Genomic DNA, 23,786 nt, shown 5'->3' with positions numbered 1-23,786 from the left:
GAGCAGCAATGTCACGCTGGCCACGTGACCCGGAAGTGTCTCCGGACAGCGCTGGCCCCCGGCCTCTTAAGTGAGATGGGCGCACAACCCCAGAGTCTGGCAAGACTGGCCCGTACGGGCAGGGGTACCTTTACCTTTACCTTTAAATGGCGCCCCAGTTCCGGGACAAGTCGAAATACATCGATCCAAGGGTCCAAATTATTTTGGCATCTGAGGTGGAAAAACCCACAAACACCTCTCCCTCTGCCTGGTAGGAGAGAAAACACACCAACACTTAAATAAGTTGTTTCCCTTTCATGACAATCCAAATTCTCAGAGGGCTACCTCACTCCGTTTAACGGTAGGGCGTGTGTGTGTGCATGTTTACCCGACCTCAGATCATATTAACTTCGGGGGATTCTATGTTGAGGTCTTCAGAACGTCTGAAAGGGCCCATCGCGTGTTGCCACCGGCTGGGAACAAAGGAGTGAGAGTGATGCGTTTCGTCGATTGGTCCCTACGTGTTAATCTGGTGCCAATCAGAAAGCTGCTCCAAGCCAGGGGAGAAGGAGAAACAGAGAGAAAGGCAGCGAGCTTGCTGCCTCCCTTCGTTCAGCTTTATCCCTTCTGAATGGGCTGAGTGACAATTGGCAGACGCGGATCCTGGGCGCCTTGTTCCCGCACGCGAGTCCTGCCGAGGGCGAACCGCCCCTCGCTCCAGGCAGCAGACTGACAGAGCGGGATTGCAGCACACACCGTTTCTCTCCCACTCCCAATACCCCAGACCAAACGACTAGACGGCAGAAGGGCAGAAACAGAACTACCAATTCCAAGGGGAAGCCTGATCGGTGGGACCAAAGGAGACCCATCTGAATCCCAAGCTTCCCTTTAAAACCAAGTCCTCGCAGGGCGGTTTCACGTGTGGACGATCCATGTCAATACAACCCTACATGTGTCTACTCCCTCTTTTCCTCTGCTTTGCGAGCGTGCCTGGGGCAGGTATGGCATTGGAGTTACAGACTGAGCTGAGTCACTGAGGCGCCAAGTCTAGGTGAGGAGGAAAGGCCGACCAAGACATTCTACTGCCAGAGGCAAAAGTTGACTCAGCACTTCAATGTGTAGAAGCAGACTAGAGTGGCAGATAAATCTTATTTCAACTCTCCTGAGGGGACTGCAGCCTTTACAGCTTTAGAGGGCAGCAGGCTTGCTCAATGGGCACAGGGCTGCGTGAGACACAAGGCTCTGCCCTCCAGTACTTAACTGCCCTGCCCTTCAGCAGCATTAATTGGAGAGGGGTAGGTCTCGGTGGTGGATGATGGGGATTGTGAAACGTGCACATGAATGAATGCAGCTAGTGCAATTTTTATTTTAATCAGTGAATTCATTTATCAAGAACCAATGGGACAAGCAACTTACGACTTATTTATTTGCAAAAGTTTATTTATACCGCCCTCTTGCAAAACCTCAGGGCAGTGCACAAGACGTCAAAAATGTCTGAGAGCCGTAGGAAGCAATCATTAAAATGACTGGCCACTCTAGGGACATTTTAGACTCTCAATGGGGCATATTATTTCAACTGATTTCAACAGGAATGAGCACAATGTGAAATAAGTGAAAAGATCCAACCTATTGTGCTGTTGTCACTGAAAAGCCCACTGTAGGAGTATTGGACAACAACTAAGTTGTACTTGTTGCAGAATGTATAGAAATGGCTTTTTTGCATTCTGCTGGAAGCCACCCAGAGTGGCCAGGGAAACCCAGCCAGAAGGGCGAGGTATAAAAGATAAAATTATTGTTATTATTATGACTTATCCACACATTATACCACATACCTGCATAACCTGATGTGTGGTTAACCTTTCTTTAATAGTCTGCAAGAGGAGACAATAAAAAAGGGGAGTTTACCCCAAAGTAGTATGATTCTCTGTATGGGGCTCCTACTTTCGATACAATGATGTTGCAGAAAGGTCCCTTCTCATGTGGTTTTCTCAGTTTGGCCTAGCCTGATTTCTTTCTTTTTCTCCTGCATGGACCACACATTGATCATTGCCACTACTACATCATCACAACCACCTCCTTTCATATTTCCCCCTTTCCCCCTCACATGCCTATTCTACACCAGGGTCTTCTGCTTTCTGACTTCTGGGCATCAGCACCTGGAAATCTTTAGGCAGCAGCCTATTCTTGAGTAGCCATATCAATTAAATAAAACGTGCAGCTCGTGAATCTAGAAATCTACTGGATTGGAACCCAAGAGTATAAAGTTCAGCACAAGAAAGAAAGAAAGAAAGAAAGAAAGAAAGAAAGAAAGAAAGAAAGAAAGATGTGTGAAAAGAGAATTAGTGAAATTAGGTTAGTCCAGTTAAAAAAAAAAACCCTTTTTGAGCCTTGGGCTAGAAGTGATCGGATCTATTGTTTCCCACCCTAGCAGGGGGTTTATTGTGTGATAAATAATTCTCTCCTCACCCAACCCTTTTAAAAGTGCATATTTGCATAATCACTGCTTTGATGTGAGCAGCAATCTGAAGCTGAGACCCAGAATGGACAAAACAAGAGCCAATCTTTCACTACCCTGACAGCGTGTGGACCTGTGTGTCAGGACCAGCTTTACACACTGCCTTTAAAACAACCATGCTATCCCTTTTAATGATTAAACTCTGAGAATGCTAAGGGGAGGTGGGGAGGAGTCTCTCCTTCTCTGTCTCTCTCCTAAGATGAGACATGATTGTCCTCTGTTTCACCTTCAAGTGGACACTGAAAACGGGACTTTCAGCTGGTGTCTGACTGCATATCTTGCAAGATGCAAAAATGGAATAATGAATTCAGGCAGCTATGAATTAAAGGATTTGAGCAGAACCCTGTATTACATGTAAGCACATCCAAGCCCTATAACATTCATGGGATTTAAGCACTTTGAGCTATATTCTGATTTCTGTATTTTGTTTGGGAGGTGGAACATCCAAGAACTCTGTCGGTTGCATCCATTCATGCAAGAGGTCTTCCACTTGCTCAACAGAACCTTCCATTTTTGCTCTTCCTCTCCTCACTCCATGTGTGTACCCCAAATCCATTTTGGGGGCATGCAGGGAGAGAAGAGGAAGGAGAAACTACACTGCACAAGCAGAAGTCCTTCCACAAATGGGACAACATCACTGGACGCAACCCCAAGCCTTCTTAGATGCCTTCTGCTTGATTCCAGCATCGACTGCCCTAGGTAACAACAAACCATTATCAGTGAGTAAGCAGGAAGTTTCAAAGATGGGTTTTTCTTCAGACAAATCTGTGGTATGTGCTCATTGAAGTGCAACTGTTCCCTTTCTTCATTATTCTCACTGATTTTGCAATATGTAAATATAATCAAATGACATTGATTAATGTTAGATGATTAATTGGTTAGGATTCATATGTTTATTTAATTGATCAAAAGCTCTTCCTCCTCATCTCTTCTCCCTTCTGTAATAATAATAATAATAATAATAATAATAATAATAATTTATTTATATCCTGCCCTCTCCAGCCAAAGCCAGGGTCAGAGCGGCTAACAACAATAAAAGTAACACAGTTTACATAAAATCACAATCAATTAATTGAAATGCATTCTAAAATCAATTCATTCTAAAATCAATTCAAAATCAAATTAATGGCAACCATTGGGCTAGAGTTGTATGAGGATTACCAAAGGAAGGGGACAGACTGTGCCTTGGCCAAAGGCCTGGTGGAACAGCTCTGTCTTGCAGGCCCTGTGGAAAGATGTCAAGTCCCGTGGGGCCCTAGTCTCTCGTGACAGAGCATTCCACCAGATCGGGGCCACAGCCGAAAAAGCCCTGGGCTCTGGTTGAGGCCAGCCAAACCTCCCTGTGGCCCGGGACCTCCAAGATGTTTTTGTTTGAAGACTGTAAGGTCCTCAGTGGGACGTACCAGGAGAGGCGGTCCCGTAGGTATGAGGGTCCTAGGCCATATAGGGCTTTAAAGGTTAAAACCAGCACCTTAAACCTGATCCTGTACTCCACCAGGAGCCAGTGCAGCTGGTATAGTGCCTTAGAGTGTTCAAAGCACTTTATAAAGTGTTCTGAGTGCCCCAACCCCTTCTAATTCCTGGATCCAGCAACATTTAAAATGTAATGGAGGATTCAATTTGTGGAATAGTCAGGCCAACGTCTTGGTGACGTAATGATCACCAAATAAGGATCATTAAGGTAACAAAGGAAGTGGCTTTGTGCTAGAGGAAAAATGGTTGCGCCCCCTCCCTCAGCTGGTTTGTAGTTAGAAGGACAAAAGCCAGAGTTGATGTGTGTATGAGCTAGAAGCTAGAAGCAGGCTGCAGGTAGAAGCCTGAGAGGGAGAGACATGCTTGATTTCTGCTTGAATCCAAGGCTGTGGCTATGGGAGAGGCATGACATTCTGGGGTGTTAATGCTGTGAGCCCCTCCACCATAGGCTTAGGTTGTACAGATATGCAGATAAACCTAAAGATGTGACAGTCTACACTGTCCCTTGTTCTGGGTAAGTGCCTAGAATCCCAGGACTCTCGCAATGCTTGGAGATTGGGATGGCGTGCAACAATACATTATTTCAGTAACTGCTGCAAGTCACCGACTCTTAGTCTAATTGCACAGGGTTATTGTGATGATAAAATGGGGAGAGAGATGTGGAAGATCAGCAGTCTAATCCAACACATGCATATTCTTGCTAGTTAGCATGAGAAGGGGCTAACACCACAGAGCTGTACTGCTGATAGGCAGATACTCAGACCATAGAAATACAGTTGGTAGAGAGGGATCTGTATGATGTTATTTCCCCTGCTCCCTGGGAGAGGGAGGGGCATATAGTACTTCCTGTTTCTCTATCCTCTCTCTCTTTCTTTGACCAGGATTGGTTACAGATATGCCTCTGCTTGCTCCACGTGCATGCCTGAAGCTGGTTATGCTGTAAATCAGGCATAGGCAAACTCTGCCCTCCAGATGTTTTGGGATTACAATTCCCATCATCCCTGACCACTGGTCCTGTTAGCTAGGGATCATGGGAGTTGTAGTCCCAAAACATCTGGAGGGCCGAGTTTGCCTATGCCTGCTGTAAATATAAGTATTTTGCCTGCATAGTTTTTACTGCTGCCATTGCCATAAACCAATAAAGGATTATAAGAAAGCAAGTTATATTTTTAAATTTGCTTCACAAGTTGTTGCCTGATTCATTCTTAAGTGGGGTAAGAAGGGGGAAACCAGCCTGCTTCATAGCTGGACTTGCTCAAAACAGGGTTTTTGCAGCCTAATTCCTATGCTTTTAATTTTGCTGCCAATGATGGGATTTTGAAATTCTGTTCAGCCCACACATATGGGAGCCTGGAGGGATAAATTGCAATTAATATATCCTCTCCTACCCATTAAAACCCATCTCACAGGAGAACTATGTATGCCATCCTGAGATAATTGGATGAAAGTTAGGATATTATAAATGTATAATAACTGACTAACTAAACATTACAGGTGAGATAAGTGAGGCACAAATGGTTCATCCAGATAGTTTGGTGTGTGTTTATGCGTGCTTTTGAGCAGGATGTCCTCTGTGGGTCTCTTCTCTGAGTGGTCCAGCCTCTTCCTTGTCACTGTCATCACTACTCATTTACTTCTTATCTTCCTCTGGGACCAATCTGCACACCTGGTCCAGATGGTGTGGAAGGCAAATGGAGGATGCTGCTCCATCTTGCCAGCTTTATCCCTGCTTGCATGCTTGGAGAGGACAAGTGAGCAGGCCATGTGAGCAGGTGGCTTTGGAGGTCAGCAACACCCCCCTTTTGCAGGCTGTGAATTTTGGCAGATGCCTAATGATGCCAGCCCCTGATGACCCTCACCCTGGTGGAGGCTAAGAGATGGTGACTCACCTAAGGCCACCTAGTAAGTTTATGGCTGAAATAATATTTGAACACGGGGCTAGATTACACCAGAATTGTCTGCTTTGTTACAGACTATAACAGCTGCAATACATCAGAACATGGAGCCAAATGGAGTTTTTAGTGGGGATTCTGTGTGCTTAGGCTTCTATTGGATTGTAAAATGAGGAGATCTGTTTCATTATTTAAGTTAATGAGGGTAGCGAGGAAGGATTATATACCACTTCCATGCCAGTCTTTGCTATTTTGATTTCTTGTTTTCACAATACAATGAAATTATATCTAGCCAGGCTTTATGTAGGGGGGGGTTTATGTCGGTGGGCAGAACCTCAGTTAATTAAGTGTTTTTATTGTTTTACTTGATCTGGCATGGGGGGGGGAGCTGCCCACTGCCCCCCTTGGCTACACCCATGCTGATGATCACTGAAATGTTGCCTGTACCATGCATGAACAGTGCATGTGTGAACCAGTCAACAATCAGACTCTGTGCATCCCAGAATCCATATGTCTCTGTAGAGAACCCTCCCATTTATGAACATTGCAGATATCTTGACAGCCATGCAGTTTGGAGGTTTGGGAAGCTGATCAATCTATAGGGTATATAAAGTGCAAATAAACTTGGGCTTACATAGGTCTCATAAAGCATACACGCAGCCTATATTTTACCAGATAAAATGGCAAAGAGTCCTGCAGCATCTTAAAAAAGTTTATTATGGCAAAAAATTTTGTGGGCCAGACTCATTAGATAGATGCTGGCTTCAGAGTTCTTTTTTCTGATTTGTATCCAGCATTAATAGTATTAACACACAGCATAAATGGTCTCAGAGGTGCTTCTTAGTATCATGTGCGATAGGACATGTCTAGCTTTTACAGACTGGGAACGGTTGTTGGTGCCCCGCAAGAATGTTAGCGTGGGGTTGGTTTCAGATGTGTGAGAGGGGATATAAATGGAAAACTGTCACTTCAAAATTACGGAGGGGAAATAGGGGCCGCTTGTTTCCATAGCAGCTCTTTGCCACAAAAGCTTAATTTCTCCTAACAAAGAGGTCATCTTCCTTGAAAACATCTTTATGGTCCCTTTGTGTATTATGCTTTTGGTATAAAAGCTTCTCCACACTGTCAAAGCTCAACTGGCAGTTCTATGTCTCTCAAGGGGGTTTATTGCCCTCCCTGGCATAAGAATAGCATTGAGAAGCCAAACCTAGTGCCAGCTCGACAAAGGCCGAACCCCAAGGGGCTGTGCGTGCTTTCTTTCAAGTAATGCATACATCTCAGAGCATATCGCCATAATTAAAAAGAGTGTTCCTGATCTACAACCATAATTTGGCTGTGTAATCTTAAACAAAGATATTTTCCCCACCCCCTTTAGACAAAGCCAGTGGATTACCATCGCTGTTGATCAGCTGTTTGTCCCTTCGTTTTCTGTCGCTGATCACAATGCAAAATGAAATGTCGGAAGCCAAACATCAAAGCCTCAGAGAAAGAGAAACTCAGTCCATTTGTGACCTTAAAGGTAAAGGTAAAGGTACCCCTGCCCGTACGGGCCAGTCTTGACAGACTCTGGGGTTGTGCGCCCATCTCACTTAAGAGGCCAGGGGCCAGCGCTGTCCGGAGACACTTCCGGGTCACGTGGCCAGCGTGACATCGCTGCTCTGGCAAGCCAGAGCCGCACACAGAAACGCCGTTTACCTTCCCGCTGATTTGTGACCTTAGAATTGTGCAATAATGCCTGCTTTTCCTCCATGTGGGACCAACATGAATACTTGAGGTTCCCGACCCCTATGGTTGTAATTCGTGGGCAGTCATTTAATTTTATCCTGATTCTAGTTCTAAGATGTATTTTAATCAATTGTTTGATTGTGTTTTAATGTATTTGATATTTTATGTTAGCCGCCCTGAGCCCGGTCTTGGCCAGGGAGGGCGGGGTATAAATAAAATTTTATTTACTTACTTACTTGTCATGCCACAGAGCAGAATGCGGCAGTTTGCTATTTGATGGCCTCCACGCTGCCATGGCAATTTATGGATTAGGTCCAAACATGTTAAAAGCTGTGAGAAATTTGCTCTAGAGCTTAAAGTGAGCACCACTACTTGTTCCTCTCTGAGCATATTGATACTACAAATGTACATTGATTTTACACCTTGTTGGCAGACATAACTTTCTCAAAGCAATGCAATCGTGAACACACATACAAACAAACACAAACACCTTGGCTCTCTATCTAGTCCTCAGGGCTCTCCCTAGGCCACACACCCTCTCCCTAATTTGTCTGCTCTACTGCCACCTCCCATTCTGGCTGAAATGTGTCCTTGAATAGTAATTATGCCGTTTGCTTATCTGGAAGGAGAGATACATGGGTAGAAGAAAGTTCTGGGTGTCTGGACTGCAGCTACTGTACAAAAGAAAGGAGATGCGGGTGGCACTGTGGTCTAAACCACCAAGCCTCTTGAACTTGCTGATTGTAAGGTCAGCAGTTCAAATCTGCGCAACAGGGTGAGCTCCCGTTGCTCTGTCCCAGCTCCTGCCAACCTAGCAATTCAAAAGCATACCAGTGCAAATAGATAAATAGGTACCCCTGCAGTGGGAAGGTAAGCGGCATTTCCATGCGCTCTGGCTTCCATCACGGTGTTCTCTTGCACCAGAAGTGGTTTAGTCATGCTGGCCACATAACCTGGAAAGCTGTCTGAGGACAAACGCCAGCTCCTTCGGCCTGAAAGCGGAGTTGAGTGCTGCACCCCATAGTTGAATTCAACTAGACTTAACCATCCAGGGGTCCTTTACCTTTACCTTACAAAAGAAAAAGTCACATCTGTTGCCCCCCCCCCACTTTTTGCCTTGCCCCCCCCGACCCTCAGACTGAAACAGGTTCCACTCTCCTGCCCTTAAAAAAATACTGGGAATTGTAGTTTGGGGGATTCTGTGCTAAGAATTCTGACCCCACTCCTCACAGAACCCCAGTTCCTAGAGGGGATATATATTCAGCCAATCACGGCGATGCGTCTTCTGCCATATTTTCATTGCCGGCAGTCTGAGGAACTAGTGCCTGCTGTACATCAATGCAGTCATTCCTCATTTGTTTGCGTGACAGAAATATGTATAATGCTGGCTCCATTCAAGCCATCCCAGTGTTCCTCTAGAGCTTATTTCTGCCTCTTCACAGAATCACTGATGATCTCCAGCCACACATGAGACCGAGGCCTTCACTTGAGAGTGTCAACAGGCCTTCTGTTTCACATGGCTGAAGTAATCAGATAAACTCAGCGTGAAGGAATAAAACAGAGCCAGGAGCGAGGCTGGCGGTTAAATGGGAGCTAAGCCTGTGTTTTCTAGGCGAGTGCCGAAAGCTTATTGGGAAGATTTTGACGGTGGCAGGCAGCTCAGGGCAGCTGCACTCAACCACACAATTGGGCAATTGAACAAGAGAAAGGAATTGTGTCCCCTAATCTTATTTTCATAGGTATGAACAATATTGGAGAGAACTAGATGCTCTCTTTTGACCGATCAAAACACGCACCCACCTAAGTAGCAGTTTTGCTTGCAAAATGTATGAGCCAAAACAAATTTTATTTCTACACTCAAACTAGTAGGGGAGATATATATATATATATATATATATATATATATATATATATATATATATATATAAATTCACTAGCAATAAATGAGTGGTAGCACCTCTAAATTCCCCTTGACTTGAAGAAAATATCTGAACGAAAATGTCCCAAAACCTCATCGTGAATCAAGGATTAATCTGACTTGGCTTTTCCCATGAGCAGATTTAAGCCCTAGTATTTGTTTTCCTGCCCGGTTGAATATTTTATTTTTTAATGCCCAAGGTGCAAATGTTATGTCTGCACAAGCCAGATGGAATGGAAACCTCTCTCCTCCCCCAGCATGCTGTTCTGTGGATTCTCCTGACCCCCCCCCATCATTGGGGGGGGGGCACAGAAGGGAGGAGGTAGGAAGCATCGTTGTACAAGCGGAGGTTCTTGTGCAGGGCTTCTGCTGATGGTGCACGATAGGTGAATCCTGTCTGTAGTGTGCAACTTGGACTTGTGAACTGTTCAAATTTTTGAAATGGCCTCATTAGCTTGGATTACAATCTCTGTAAGTAAAAGGAAGGTACAAATATGAGGACTTCAAAATCTGGTACATTGTTCCAGTTTGGTCTGGCCAATTTAATCAACTCACAATCAGAGTTCATAATAATGACCCTTCCTGACATTAAAAACAAACACTGTTGCCCTTGCTGCTTGAATTTAGATGCACTGCTTCCGATTCCTTTTAGGATGCATCAAAAATATAATACTCAACTCATACTCTGGTATAATGGGAATACACGCTGTTATGAATTTTGAAAACTTCACCTCTTAAGACAACCCTGCAAGTGAGGCCAATATTATGTTCATATTACAAATGTGAATGTTGAGACTGAGAGATAAAGGGTTTCAGACACCCCTCCTCATGTGTTCAAATAACATGTCCCAGGGCTCTATGGTCTAGCCCCATCCCTGGCATGCTCAGTAGATACACCCCAGCTCTACTCATTTGTCACCAATGAGAAAGGGCCCTGCATGTGTATCACACCAAGTTGTGGTCTCCTATTCCACCCAAGACCCCCTCTTGTGTGGAGGAACTGTACATGCATGCATCAGCATGTGGACAGAGCCCCGTTCTCCCACACTGCATGTGTGGACAGTGATGTGGCAAGAGCAGGAATTGCCTATGCGGTTTCGTGACCCCTTTATGTTTTATCTGATGACACTTATTGCTATTTATGATTGCCGTTATATTCCACCTTTCCTTGAAGGAGCTCAAGGTGTTGTGCATGATTCTCCCCAGCCCTGGCTCAGGAAGGGGGCACTGGGCACCGCTTACTCAGGTTGCCAGCTTAACTCTCATGCCTGGCCTGCACTACAGCAGGACTTTTGCTGGCTATGACCTGCAGGAGCTCAGCAGTAGGGCTGGGATGTTGGTGGAGCATCAGATAGCATGCAAGCTCCCCAATGATCACTGATCCTCACTCTATGCCTAACCAGTCTGTAACCTATGAAGTTGTGGCCTGTTTTTACCCATATCTGGTATATATTTTCCCCATAGGTACCACTTCCAAAAGCAAAGCTCCTTTGCTTGTGGTGCACAACTCACACAGGCTCTTAAAATAGGAAGCCTGTAAATAGCCATAGAGTTCAACATCTCGGAGCTTTTGCCCATTACAAGCAGCTACAATCATGCCCGTATAGCTATAAGAACTTGATCCAAAAAAGATTCTTCAAGCAGTGGATGGGCTTTCCAAGCATGACAGTTGATTTTAGGACACAACCCACAAGGGTGTTCTCTGCCAAAGCCTCATTGATAATTTGTTTTTTTAAGTGTTGTTGAATATTATTAAAATTCAAATTCATAACAAAAGAGAATGGTAATACAATTATAGTCCTCTGGGAGGGAATCAACCCATCCATAATGCAGTCTACTGTCATAAATTTGTGCTACGGGGGGATTTTTAGTTAATCTTTCTGAATTATTTTAATTATGGAGAAGTTCTTGCTTGGATCTTTTCTGTCTTGGCCTCTTGAGAATTGCTCCATATTTTCTGTGCTGGGGATTTGGAAAGAGAAGGAAATCACAGCAACTCACTGAAAATGGTTCTTATTGGCATGGACAATTGATAGTCTTAAAGCTTCTTGGGATCAGAGTGTTCCCCTTACCCCGTTCCCCTTTCTCTCCTGCCTTTATTAAAAAAGGAGAAAAAGAGAAGAGCATGGGCCATCACTGATGGAATATTTACCTTCATGAGTATTTTAAAAAGTTAATTACTGCTCGGAGCAAGTTGGTCTGGCTGTCCTGAGCTGTCTTTTATTAGTAGACTCCTTCATTAATTCCCTTCGCTGGATTTGCTGTTAATAGCTGCCTGGTCTCAGGCAGCACAAAGCAGCATCTGTGCCATTGAGCAGAAAAGCGGGAGTCAAGCAAAGGGATTGGGGGTGGGGAGACGCCGTTTACAAATCAACCCTGATTAACATGATGGCCTACTCTAGGGGGGAAACTGCATCCCGCGCCCATCACCAGCTTCAAAAACATCAGTTTGGACTATGCCTCTGCTGAGATCAACTGGTGCCATTGAGCCAAGGAAGGAGAACAAAAAGACCTTACTACCCAACCCCTTGCATGTCAGCGGAGGACGTACAGCGTAACTGAATGGAAATGTCACCAGACTTATTGGATGGGGAAATGATTAAAATGGGCAGTAATGGCCCAAGATGTCTGTTGAAGAAAAATGAAAGGTAATAATACTGATCCTAAAAACATTGCTTGGGAGTCAAAAAGAGCCCTGCCCTACTGAATGGGTCTATAGAGGATCTATCAAGTCTTGACATCCTGTTTTCAACAGGAGACACACCAGATGTCTTCAGGAAGCCCAGAGCTCGGTTGCATTGACTTTTAAGGATCTTATATCCACATAATGACTGTATCCAGGGAGCCACCTGCACATTTGGGTCCCATAGTTGACTCTGGAAGGCAAAGACCTGTGGGTACAAACTATTCTGTAGTTGATGATGAAAATTAATGTTTACACTTATTTTAATCCTTCATACGACAATGGCCAGTTGTTCTAGGATCGGAGTGGTAGGAACCAATGTTTTTGAGGGGAGAAAGGCTAGTATTTCTTTGAAGTCCAACATTGTCAGCTGTGGCCAGGACCAGAGTCATCATTCCTTAGGCACAGTCACTGAAGTTTTTTGGACTTGTGGGGATTTCTGTAAATAATGTAAATTTGGGCCACAGAGACGAAAGAACTTGTGAGAAGCTCCTAAGCCTAACTGTCACTTCCTGCTTCTCTCAATGCAGCTCTAGGAGGACGTGTTAGATACAAGTTATACTTGGTAGGTCTTGTGGGCCAAAACTGATCACAGGAACAGAAAACAGGGAGCAGAAGAATGTACATGAAGTGGGAAAGGGGATAGTTTTTGTTTTTAGAGAATTCTATTCCCCTCCCCTGAGTATTCCCTGACAAAGTGGTCCCATACACCTGAAATGTACTAGAATCACAATCTGGGAACCACTGCTTCTTATGACACATGGATGATTGATCCCTCAATTTATTCAAACTCTGGTTTCTGAGGTGGTTATAATTTTTAGGTATTAAAAATACCAGTCAACAATAAATATAAATTATTACCCAAACCCCATAACAAACCAACAGATAATAGCAGGTAAAGAGAACAAGATAAATAATTCTGAACAGGCTCCCAAACAACACTTGTTAATTTGTTGCCAAAAAGAAAAGAAAAACGTGAATGTGAGCAATTGGGAAATACAGTGGTACCTCGGGTTACATACGCTTCAGGTTATATACACTTCAGGTTACAGACTCCGCTAACCCAGAAATAGTACCTTGGGTTAAGAACTTTGCTTCAGGATGAGAACAGAAATTGTTCTCCGGCAGTGCGGTGGCAGCAGGAGGCCCCATTAGCTAAAGTGGTGCTTCAGGTTAAGAACTGTTTCAGGTTAAGAACGGACCTCCGGAACGAATTAAGTACTTAACCCGAGGTACCACTGTATACTGTCTACAGAGAAGTAAAACGTCTGGAACCAAGGTAGGCAAACCTGTGGCCCTCCAGATGTTGTTAGACTTTCAGTCTCATCAGACTCAGATGGCATGCTCTGTGGTCAAGGACGATGGGAGTTGTAGTCCAGCAAAATCTGAAGGGCTGCAGGTTTGCTACCCCTGGTCTAGAGATAATCCGGGCATTTAAATCACACAACTCCCCTCAAAGAATCCTGAGAGCTGTAGTTATCCCCTCACAATATCCTTAACAAGTTACAGTTATCAGCGTTCTCTGGGGGAAGTCATGTGCTATAAATGTGTGTTGGCGGTACTTCAAAGTTAAGCATTTTCAAGCACTACTGATTTCAGTAGGAGAGTTTAGCAATCTTCATTCTCATTGAAAGAAATGTAATTTCCCCCCTTGGTGTTTTAAAAACTCAAAGCTGAACAATTCAAAGAAGCTGGACTATCTATGGGCTTCTGACATGACAACAATCCTATGCGCAAGGCAATGTTATTGTAAAATAGAGAAACTAGACAGAGCGCCATACAGTTATACCCCACAATTCCCTATTCTCTTACTGCTACATGTTGCTGATGCAACATTGCACTGGTGCAGGGAAGAGTTAGGGTCTTTCTCAGGGAAGATGATAGAGGCGGCTGAGAGTCTCAGCAGAGCATTGCTCATTCAGCTCCCGCCTTGCAGATGGACAAGGAGATGATTTCATCATCATAGCTGATTACACCCAGGCAATGTTTAATCCAAAGGGGAATGCAGGTCACCCTGCCACCTCCTCTCTGCCTGTTCTTCGAAATGAATAATTAACACAGTTTCCCTTTTAATTGTTATCCTGGATTCATGCATGCTGAGAAGCAGCAGCGCTGCAAATATTAGTGCACTTACTATTCAGGTGAAGAATGAAGTGCTGTGTAATTCAGAGGATAAGTGAGATTGACACGGCCTTGACATGTTGGTTCTGAGATGAATACTAGAATCCTGCTAGATCAGGGTTGTGCTCTCTCCCTCTGTCTCTTCTGCCCACCCCAGTCAAGATGTAGACCTGGTAAAAAGAGGTACCGGTAATTCCAGCAAACTGGTTTTACGGTGTGCAAATTTGAGCATCTCAACATGATTCAGGTGATGTTTAATGAAAGTTTTGTACTGTTTTGTTACTGCTCTGTAGTTAAGTTTTTGTTCAAATACCCTGTGCTGTGTACGTGACATTATAAACATCGGGCAGCTGAGATTAAATGCCTCCTTAGCACTCTCAGTGAAGTAAGTAGCAGAAATGATCACCTTCAGCTGGGATTTCCCAACTCTGCAGAGGTGTATTAGAAATGGACATTTATTTTAAATATAACATTGGGATTCTAATGTGCCATTTCATACACGTTCCAAATCTAAGCCTTGCCATCCATTGGGGATCATTAATTTTAATCAAAGGAACTAAAAATTAGCTAGGGATTTATTCCAAGTGTTGCACACACCCCTGAATTAAACCACCCTGCTAATTCTTTTAGCTTCAGTTGTGAAATCTATTGCTACACATTGGCCTAGTGCTCTCAGAAATGGATGCAATAGGAATCGTTTGTCCTCCAAATTATGGCACTTCATACTTTAGGCTGAGTCTATCATGAGGTGATGTTCCTCACTCTCCCCAGACATTCAGACAAGTAGAAAACTGTTATGGCACCCAGACTACAAGACTTAAACCTACCTCTCTGACATCTAGTGCAGGAATTCTAATTGCTTGTATAGCGGGACATTTAGTTGCATGGTGCCCCACCTGAATTGGTACAGTCAAGACCCAAGTTTACCATCTCGTCTGCTTTCTCTAAATTTGGCTTTGTAATATTTGCATCTTTTATATTACTTCAGGTCACTGCAGCTATATCTTCTGGAAAAAATAACCCCAGAGGGTGGTATTCAAGTAGGTTTTACACAGAGTAGACCCACTGGAATCAATGGACATGCCTAAGACAGGTGCATTATTTTAAATAGGTCTATCTGAGTCACATTTACTTGGCTACCACCCATAGTATATAGATTTAGAGGCCCTGTAGGTTGTTATAGGATCATGCTGGGCAGTAATCCACAGTTTAAAGTCTCCACAAGAAAACCTCAAGTGGTAGATGGTAAAGGAGTGGGTGGCGCTGTGGTCTAAACCACTGGGCCTCTTGGGCTTGCCATTCAGAAGGTCGGTGGTTCAAATCCCCACGACGGAGTGAGCTCCTGTTGCTCTGTCCCAGTTCTTGCTAACCTAGCAGTTTGAAAGCACGCCAGTGCAAGCAGATAAATAGGTACCCCTGTGGCAGGAAGGTAAACAGCGTTTCTGTGTGCTCTGGTTTCTGTCCTGATGTTCCGTTGCACCAGAAGCGGTTTCGTCATGCTGGCTACATGACCTGGAAAGCTGACAAACACCAGCTCCCTTGGCTTGAAAAGCAAGATGAGCGCCACAACCCCATAGTCGCCTTTGACTGGACTTAACTGTCCAGGAGTCCTTTACCTTTACTTACATGTGCATGTATTTGTTCAAATACCTGGGAGTCTTGCTTGGACCAGGCCCCAACAACATGTCTAAGAATGTTTAAAGTTGTTGTAGAACACACCTACATAATACAAAACAGTATAAACTCTAGGCAACACACACTAAAACACCAGCTTTGGAAAAAAAGAGCATCACAAGGAATTTCTTAAACATCCACTCAAGAAAATCAGTTAAGGATGAGTCTGATCAGAGAAGATTCCTTCTCTTTTCCCTACACAGAGAGCAAAATAGAATGATTTTAACTTTACAGCATTGGTTTAGGAAACTTTAGCAGTTTCTTCCTGCGGATAGAGCATCAGCAACTGTGACTACTTGGTTAACACTAGTGTTTCTCATTGCAGACAGGGAATGGTCTTTCTTGGCTGTGGAACAAGATAATTGACATAATCTTCCCAGGAACATGTGAGCTGTCATGTATCATTTTAATCTGTAAAACCCCGGAGCCGAGTGTACCATCACATGCTGATTTTACTATTCTATGCGAAAGTGACTCTGGGTTCATTGATGGATTGTTTGCTCTCTTTCTAAAACAGTCAAGATGCTGAATGCCCTCGGGTGATAGACAGTGTGCAATAGGAACGAAAGCAAAGCTGATGGCCCAGTTCAAGTTCACCTGACAAAGCTGGAGCAGTCTGCAAGTGAGACTCTAGAAAAGGATTATTCACACTAGCATTATATTTTGTGAATGCATTTTTCTCCCTTCGCAGCTGCAAAGCTTCCCGACCCTGAAGGTTTTACACACCATAATAAAGAGATTTAATTTCTCTCTCTTTCTCTCCCCAGTTTTCTACTCTTTACACCTAATTTCTTCTCCGGCTCTGGACTGTGACGGGGCATTTGTATATCCAAACAACGCAGCACACAAACATCACCTAGAAAACAATAGCAGCACGAAGCAGCAGCACAGAAAATCTCAGCTCCCTGTAAGTTTCAGAAACAAAAGCCAATGGTTTTTGTTCAGCCTCACTTTGTAGTGGGGATCTGTGCGTCGATAAAATATCATATGCATTCAACATTACTCAAAATGCCACAAATAATCATACGCCTTTTCAAAATGCACTCTACAATATTATTATTTTTAAATGTCATTGTTTCTTAAACATCTGCTGAAGAAAATCAGTTAAGGATGAGTCTGATCAGAGAAGGTTCCTTCTCTTTCCCCACCCTTATACAACAAGATATATTGCGAGCCCACGCGCTAAACCTTGTCCCTGGAGCCTACCCCCCCAGGAATGAGACATGACAACAATGTCTGGGTTTAAAATTAGGCCACAACTTTATTGAATTTCAGGTGTAGGAAACTTGGCTTAGGCCTTCGAAGGTATCCCTCTCATACCTGACAGGGGCTGAGGATGTACAGGGCAGTCAGGCATTGTGGGAGGGGACTGTAAAGCGTGCCCCCTCCACTTCGCCAAAGCAGGGAGTTTGACCTTATGATGCCATTCCAGGGTCAATCAACCCTTTCACGGGCCCTGCTAACACCACCGAATGGAGGTGCATGAAGATGCTGCCCCCATCACAAGATAGACTACAGAATACCAACCAAGGCCTGAAAAAAAAGCCACCCGAGACCCCAGACTGGGGACTCACAGCCAAGATACCTACAGCTGAAGGCCCTCCCCTAAAGAGAAGGGCTGCATCCTGCCAGACATCAATCCTTGAGGCCCTGACACACATCGTGCAACCAAAGGTCGTTACCGGTTGGGTCAAATGTACTCCACCCACCCAAAACAGCTCAGAATTGTCCACTCGGGTGGTGAATGGAGACACCACTGATCTGGTGCATCGTGTTATGCACGGCCCTATTAATTTTTTTGCACTGTATAATTGATGTGAGAAGGTTTATTGGCCCCTCTCCAGCACTGGCGGGGGAGGAGTTCAAACCAGAGGTTGGTCATTGCCGGGCATAGGGCATGCACGTTATCAAGGTCTCTCTTCGCAGATAGAACCAGGCTGATGCCTTTCTGCGCTACCAGGTCATTCTCTCCCAGGTGCAGTATCAGTGCCTCTTGTGGGCCATGGGCAGCGATGGCTCTGCACAGCATGGGCATCAGCATGACCCAACACATGCCTTGTTGTCCCATCCTGGAAAGAAAACAAAGTGAGCCTGGGCCAAAGAGCATGGTCCTTTTCCGGCCCTGCCCCACCCTCTGCCCATTGGCTCGCTGAGATGGGGGTGAGGCGATGGGCACCCTGTAGCCAAAGTGGGTGGCACCCTGGTCCCGGGAAACCCTGTGCAGTGTTACAAACCCTGCCCACCTCTTGGAGGGGATGAGCGGTAATTATTGCTTTCATAAGAGTGCATCTTTATATGTGAACCTCTACGGGCAATCTGAATCCAGAACACTAATCCACTGCCATCCTAAGCGTGTTTACTCAGAGGTCCTATTCACTTCCAAGGAATTTATTCTCAGGTAAGAATATACGGGATTGTAACGTCAATTTCACCAACACTTTGCTTTAAATTACGGTAAATAAAGCATTGTGCATGCAGCCCATACAGGTAAATTATGGGCCAGGTAAAGTATTCAGGTAAAATTTTCTCCTTTGAAGTAAGACTAAGAGTTTGTACAGGGGCCTTACTGTTTCTATTTTGTGCATACTTAATGTACATCTCACCCACAGCATGGCAGGAACCTGTTGTGGCTGTAAAGTTTATTACACACAGAAAGAGCCAGTGTGGTGTAATGGTTAGTGTGTTAGACTATGACCTGGGAGACCAGGGTTTGAAATCCCACTCAGCCATGAAGCACACTGGGTGACCCCGGGCCAGTCAACATCTCTTTGCGTAACCTGCCTCACAGAGTTGTTGTGAGGATGAAATGGGGAGGAGGAGAACCTTGTACACACCTTGAGCTCCGTGTAAGATAAAGGTGGTATTCAAAAGCATTACTGGATCCAACGATGGAGGCAGAGCTCTATGAATTTGTGTTCCAGGACCCTTCAACCCTGCAGCTTTCCCCAGAGGTCTGAGATTAATAAAATGCCCATAGCAGCTGATAATGATGAGCAGCTAATAGTCAATGGTGCTTTGCTGCAAAGAACTTCAAATACAATCCTGTTCAGGTGTTCCCCAGCAAGAAGAACACAGATTATCTAGCTCCTGACAGCCCAGCTCCATCACTCTCTATGAGCTTGTGCTAAATGTCTGTAGTGTGGTGACATCGATTGTACAATTTAGAACCCTGTTCATGCATAAATAGCCTCTAATGTGTATCAAGCATCATCAATGGTTTGATTGCAATCTTTAAGACTGATTCATATCATATTGAAATGAGTTGGTCATTAGGCACGGTGGGTTTCTCCATATGGCAAAGCAGTACTTGTGGGGCTGCAACATCTTACGATAGATCTTGCTTTATCGTAATGTATTGTGTCGTGCCAACCCCAAAAGGTGTAACAGCCGAGTGGCAAAATGGGAGTCTAAACTGAACAAACGAATGATGATAGATGGAGTTGAGTGCATAGTGATGCAGTCACACAACCATTTATCTGCACAAATTCAGCCTGCAAACTGCCAACTCACATTTTGGCAGGCATCCAGGGTCATGTGAAATGGCCTTTAGACCTGCTCCAAAGAAATCCAAATGACAGGGGCGGCATAAAACAGATGTCTGGTCTATAGCAGGGATCCCACCATTGTTTTACTTTGGGAAAGCTGCACTGATAGATACTTTTAAAGAGGAGCGGGGGGAAGTCTAATGATACAATCTGTAGGGAGGTTCTCCTGCACCGGTCCTAGTGAAATGAATGGGTGCTATGCATGAGCATAGCATTGCTTTTGGGTCGTTCCAAATTCATAGCACTGGGTTTTGTGAGGGAGAATGCCCCCTAATGCTGAGCTTTGGGGAGAGGAAGAGCAATCTCTTATATTATAATATTCCTCAGTGAATGCTTGGGAAGTGCAATGGCTGTAATTCTGCTTTTTGCTTCTTTCCATTTCTCCAGGTGGTAGCTGACAAAAAGTCCAAGGAGGTCACATCCATGAATTACAAGCTTTGATCTAAAAACACAAAAGATTGCTTCATAAGTAGCAAAAAAGAAAAACGCGACAGCTGCTTTTACCCAGGGCAAGCACTGTTGATGCCTGTGGACAGCACACATACCACAAAACATTCAAAGAGGACGAGTGTCAAACCAGCAGAGGTTTATATCCTATAGCTGTGAGCAAGAGAGCAACCCCCCTCCACCCATTTGCAAGAGCAGCAAATGAAATGGAAGTGGTCATTGTAGCAGAACAGCTACTGCATCCATCCCAGCACAGGAGAATAGATCTGTGAGAGTGGGCAGATTTAAAATGCTTTCTGGGAAGTTGGAACAAGAAGAGGTGATGAATGAAGGAGTTAGCTGAAAAGAGCAGTTTTTGACAATATATCTGTTCTGATAGCTGGAGACTTTTCTGCTCTCTACTCCAAAAGGTGTTTTATTTTTATTTTTTTAAAAAAAAGCTAAACCACCAAACAGTTCAGTACAAATGATTTATATTTTCCCCTAGCTCTGTTTCAGTCACTTTTCTAGAGAATCTTCATTTCAGCCTGTTTTACATATTCTTTTTAAAATAAAATAAAATACAAAGCACATAAGAAGCAGCCAACTCGACGCTATATCATAGTTAGAACACCCAATGCTACAAATTCTCTAGATTTGTGGTCAAAAGTGACTTGAAATCTGTTTTCTCAAAGTCTCCACTGAAGGTCTAGTCAATGAAAGGCGCCTGCAGATTTCATTGCATTCTGTGTGCTGATTGTTGAAGAAATAGCAAATCCCTGTCTTCCCAAAGTTTGTCAGGCATGATGCCTCCTTCCGAGAGAGAGAATGGATCTGGGGGTCAGTCAGGTAGATGAGGCCTTTCCCATTACCAGTCACCCAACCTGTCAAAAAGAAAAAACGTTACAGTTACAATACTGTCGTTGAACTCACCAGGGCACAAGCCTGGGCAATGTATATGGAGGTCCTGGGCTGTCCAGATAACAAAACCCATCTCTCAGCCTCTCTGGTGTGGTCCAAAGGAAAGCAGAGCCATATGTTGGGCAACAGCTTGGCTGCAGAAGTTGCTGGAAGAAGGCATACAAGGTGCCATCCAACCGCCTTAGGGACTCCACTCCAGATTTGTGCAGGGTTTACTCCTTAGCCTTTCCTTCTCCCAAAGATACCCCACAAGGCAGGAGAGGTTTAGGGTCAGAGTTTCCTTCTCCTAGATGGGCTACCTTCCCATGTTGAAGAGCCCCACCTGCCCCTCGCTTCCCTCTACACCATGTGCAGAAACTGCCTTCTTGACCATTGGACCCTCCTATTAGTCTCATCCACTCAATCTGCCAGAGCCTGTCTTTGCATGCAGGGGAGATTCCTAACTCACTGAGGGTCCGAGACCCATAGGCAACCCTCACCTGGTTTAGCTGTCCAGTCAAAGCCGTTTCTCAGGGTGTGGCTACAAGGAGTGCCAACTTGGCCCCACAACCATGGGTGCCTGAGGCCGTGGATGCCATGCAGCATGCATGGCCCTGGCACCAAAATTTGTGGGTGCCCAGCCCCTTCATAGGAAATTTTGTGGGTGCTCTGGCACCCAGGACCCCAAGTTGTTGACACCTATGGTGGCCGCTGTTGCATGCTGACAGCTTTTAGGAGCCACAGGTGAGTGCAGGGTGGGGACCAAAGTGGACAAACTACCCCAGAAGGAGCACGACATGTCCCCCACTAGAGGAACTACCCCTTCCCTAGCACCCTAAGTTATAATACTGATTCTAAAAACACACCCTATATGCATTCCATTTCATTTTCTGCAGATCTGCTGACTACAGAAATTACTTGTTTCAGCACCATAGGTTTGTACATGTGCATGCAAAATCTTGGTCTCTGTTTTGCTTTTGGGGGGGAATCTAGTGGTTTTTAAAAAATATAAAGTACCTGTTTATGCCTGCATAATGCATTTGATCAATTTCTATACCACTTTTACATTTCCAAAGAAATCTCTAAGTGGTTTACAACTTTAAAGCATTAAAAAAATCACAAAATATCAAAAGAAAATGTTATGAATGAAAATCAAATGCAAAAAGATCCACATTTAAAGCAGAACCTATATCTATAGTCCCTAGACAGAATGAGGTGACTGTGTCTATGATACCTGAGAAAGCTGATTAGGTTTTAAGCCAATACAGTGAGCTGCGGAAGTAATTTGCTCTTTTTCCCCCAAGTGACATTTAACATTTTCTTTCTTTTAAAAACTTCAGCTCTGAATAAGGTAAAGGTAAAGGGACCCCTGACCATTAGGTCCAGTCGTGGCCGACTCTGGGGTTGCGGCACTCATCTTGCTTTATTGGCTGAGGGAGCCGGTGTACAGCTTCCGGGTCATGTGGCCAGCATGACTAAGCCGCTTCTGGCAAACCAGAGCAGCGCACGGAAATGCCGTTTACCTTCCCGCCGGAGCGGTACCTATTTATCTACCGTACTTACACTTTGATGTGCTTTCGAACTGCTAGGTTGGCAGGAGAAGGGACCAAGCAACAGGAGTTTACCCCGTCACGGGGATTCAAACCGCCAACCTTCTGATCGGCAAGTCCTAGGCTCTGTTGTTTAACCCACAGCACCACCCGCGTCCCACTCTCTGAATATTCATATCCAAAATAATTTTTTTATAAGAGTTATTTTTGAAAGGGGGGTGGTGGGAGCAGCTCAAGACAATCCAATAAAATACTGTATTCCATCATTTGACATCTGGCAGTACAAACCTTGTAAATCAACCACCACATCTCTGCCTTGGGAAAACTCATAGCAGAAATGGCCATAAGCGAGTCCATATTCTGTGGCTTTGTATTCCAGCTTTACCACTTTGGTGTTGTTAGATAACTTCACAAACTCTCCTAGAATATAAGGCTCCACGCTCACACATCCTTGTATAGACTTGCCTTCTAGTACCTGGGGAACAAAAAGGGGATTGTGATGTGAGCAGCCTTACAGCCCACTGCTTCTGCCTCCTCCTTTCACTGGCTGAATCCTTTGCAACCTTCTGCTTGCTCCTTACCAAGAGGACCGCCGATGGGATGTAGAAGATTTGTGTTGGGATTTTTTGCTCATACAGCCTCTTGTTGAATTCTGTCACGTAGTACTGGGCAGTCATTTGTCTTTCCACATCGCTGAAATGGTGAAGAAGCTCCTTTTCGTCTTTGTACTCTTTGCCAACGTATCTATGAAAAATGTAACACACACTGACAAGAGTCATAGCGGCAGCAGCAACATTACACTGTATTCTGCCTTCCCTCCAAGGAGCACAAGGTTGTGTGCATCAACCTCCCATTCTTCATTTTACTCTCACAACCATCCTGTCAAGCAGGTGAGGCTGAGAGACAGTGACTGGTGCCAGTGGGGATCTGAACCTTGGTCTCACAGGTCCTAGTGGTAGGACATGTGTATTTAAATGTCCTCCACTGAACATAATGAGATAAGGTGACCACTCCTAACAATGGTTATTCCATAGTCAGTTCCACTAAGTTCGATGCAGTTTACTACCCGTAGTTAGGACTGCAACTGAAAAAAGTGGTAAGAGCAGTTTCACAGCAGAATGGACTCCCCCAGAAGATGAGGGACTCTCCTTCCTTGGAGGTTTTTAAGCGGAGATTGGATGGCCATCTGTCATGGATGCTTTAGTTTAAATTCCTGCATTGCAGGGGGTAGACTAGAGGATCCCCAAGGTCCCTTCCAACTCTACAGTTATGGGCTGTGGAAAGCTTTGCCTGTTACTATCAAGCAAACACCATCCATACTTTGTTTCAAAGACCTGCTTAAGTTTCTTATACGGTGGACGCTCGGGTTGCAAATGTGATCCGTG

At 44.5% G+C, this 23,786-nt stretch overlaps 1 protein-coding gene across 7 annotated transcripts in view; it reads right to left on the bottom strand.

Moving 5' to 3' along the window:
* Positions 1–20,338: 20,338 nt before the first annotated feature.
* The window catches only part of ALPK1 (alpha kinase 1), a 60,240-nt gene continuing 56,792 nt past the window's right edge, over positions 20,339–23,786 (bottom strand). For 6 of the 7 annotated variants that reach the window (XM_079990194.1, XM_079990192.1, XM_079990193.1 and 3 more), the window contains 3 exons: positions 22,983–23,145; positions 22,690–22,876; positions 20,339–20,835 (listed from right to left, as the gene is read on the bottom strand). In XM_079990194.1, the coding sequence (XP_079846320.1) occupies positions 20,615–20,835; positions 22,690–22,876; positions 22,983–23,145 (571 nt within the window). In that variant the 3' untranslated portion in view covers positions 20,339–20,614. Of the gene's footprint in view, positions 20,836–22,689; positions 22,877–22,982; positions 23,146–23,786 lie in introns of those variants that run through there. The other variant, XR_013842304.1, reaches the window with a different exon arrangement.

This window comes from Podarcis cretensis (assembly GCF_951804945.1).
Source record: "Podarcis cretensis genome assembly, chromosome: 9".
Taxonomy (NCBI): Eukaryota; Metazoa; Chordata; class Lepidosauria; order Squamata; family Lacertidae; genus Podarcis; species Podarcis cretensis.
The sequence above is the reverse complement of the archived record's forward strand: the minus strand, read 5'-3'. Positions and strand labels throughout refer to the sequence as shown.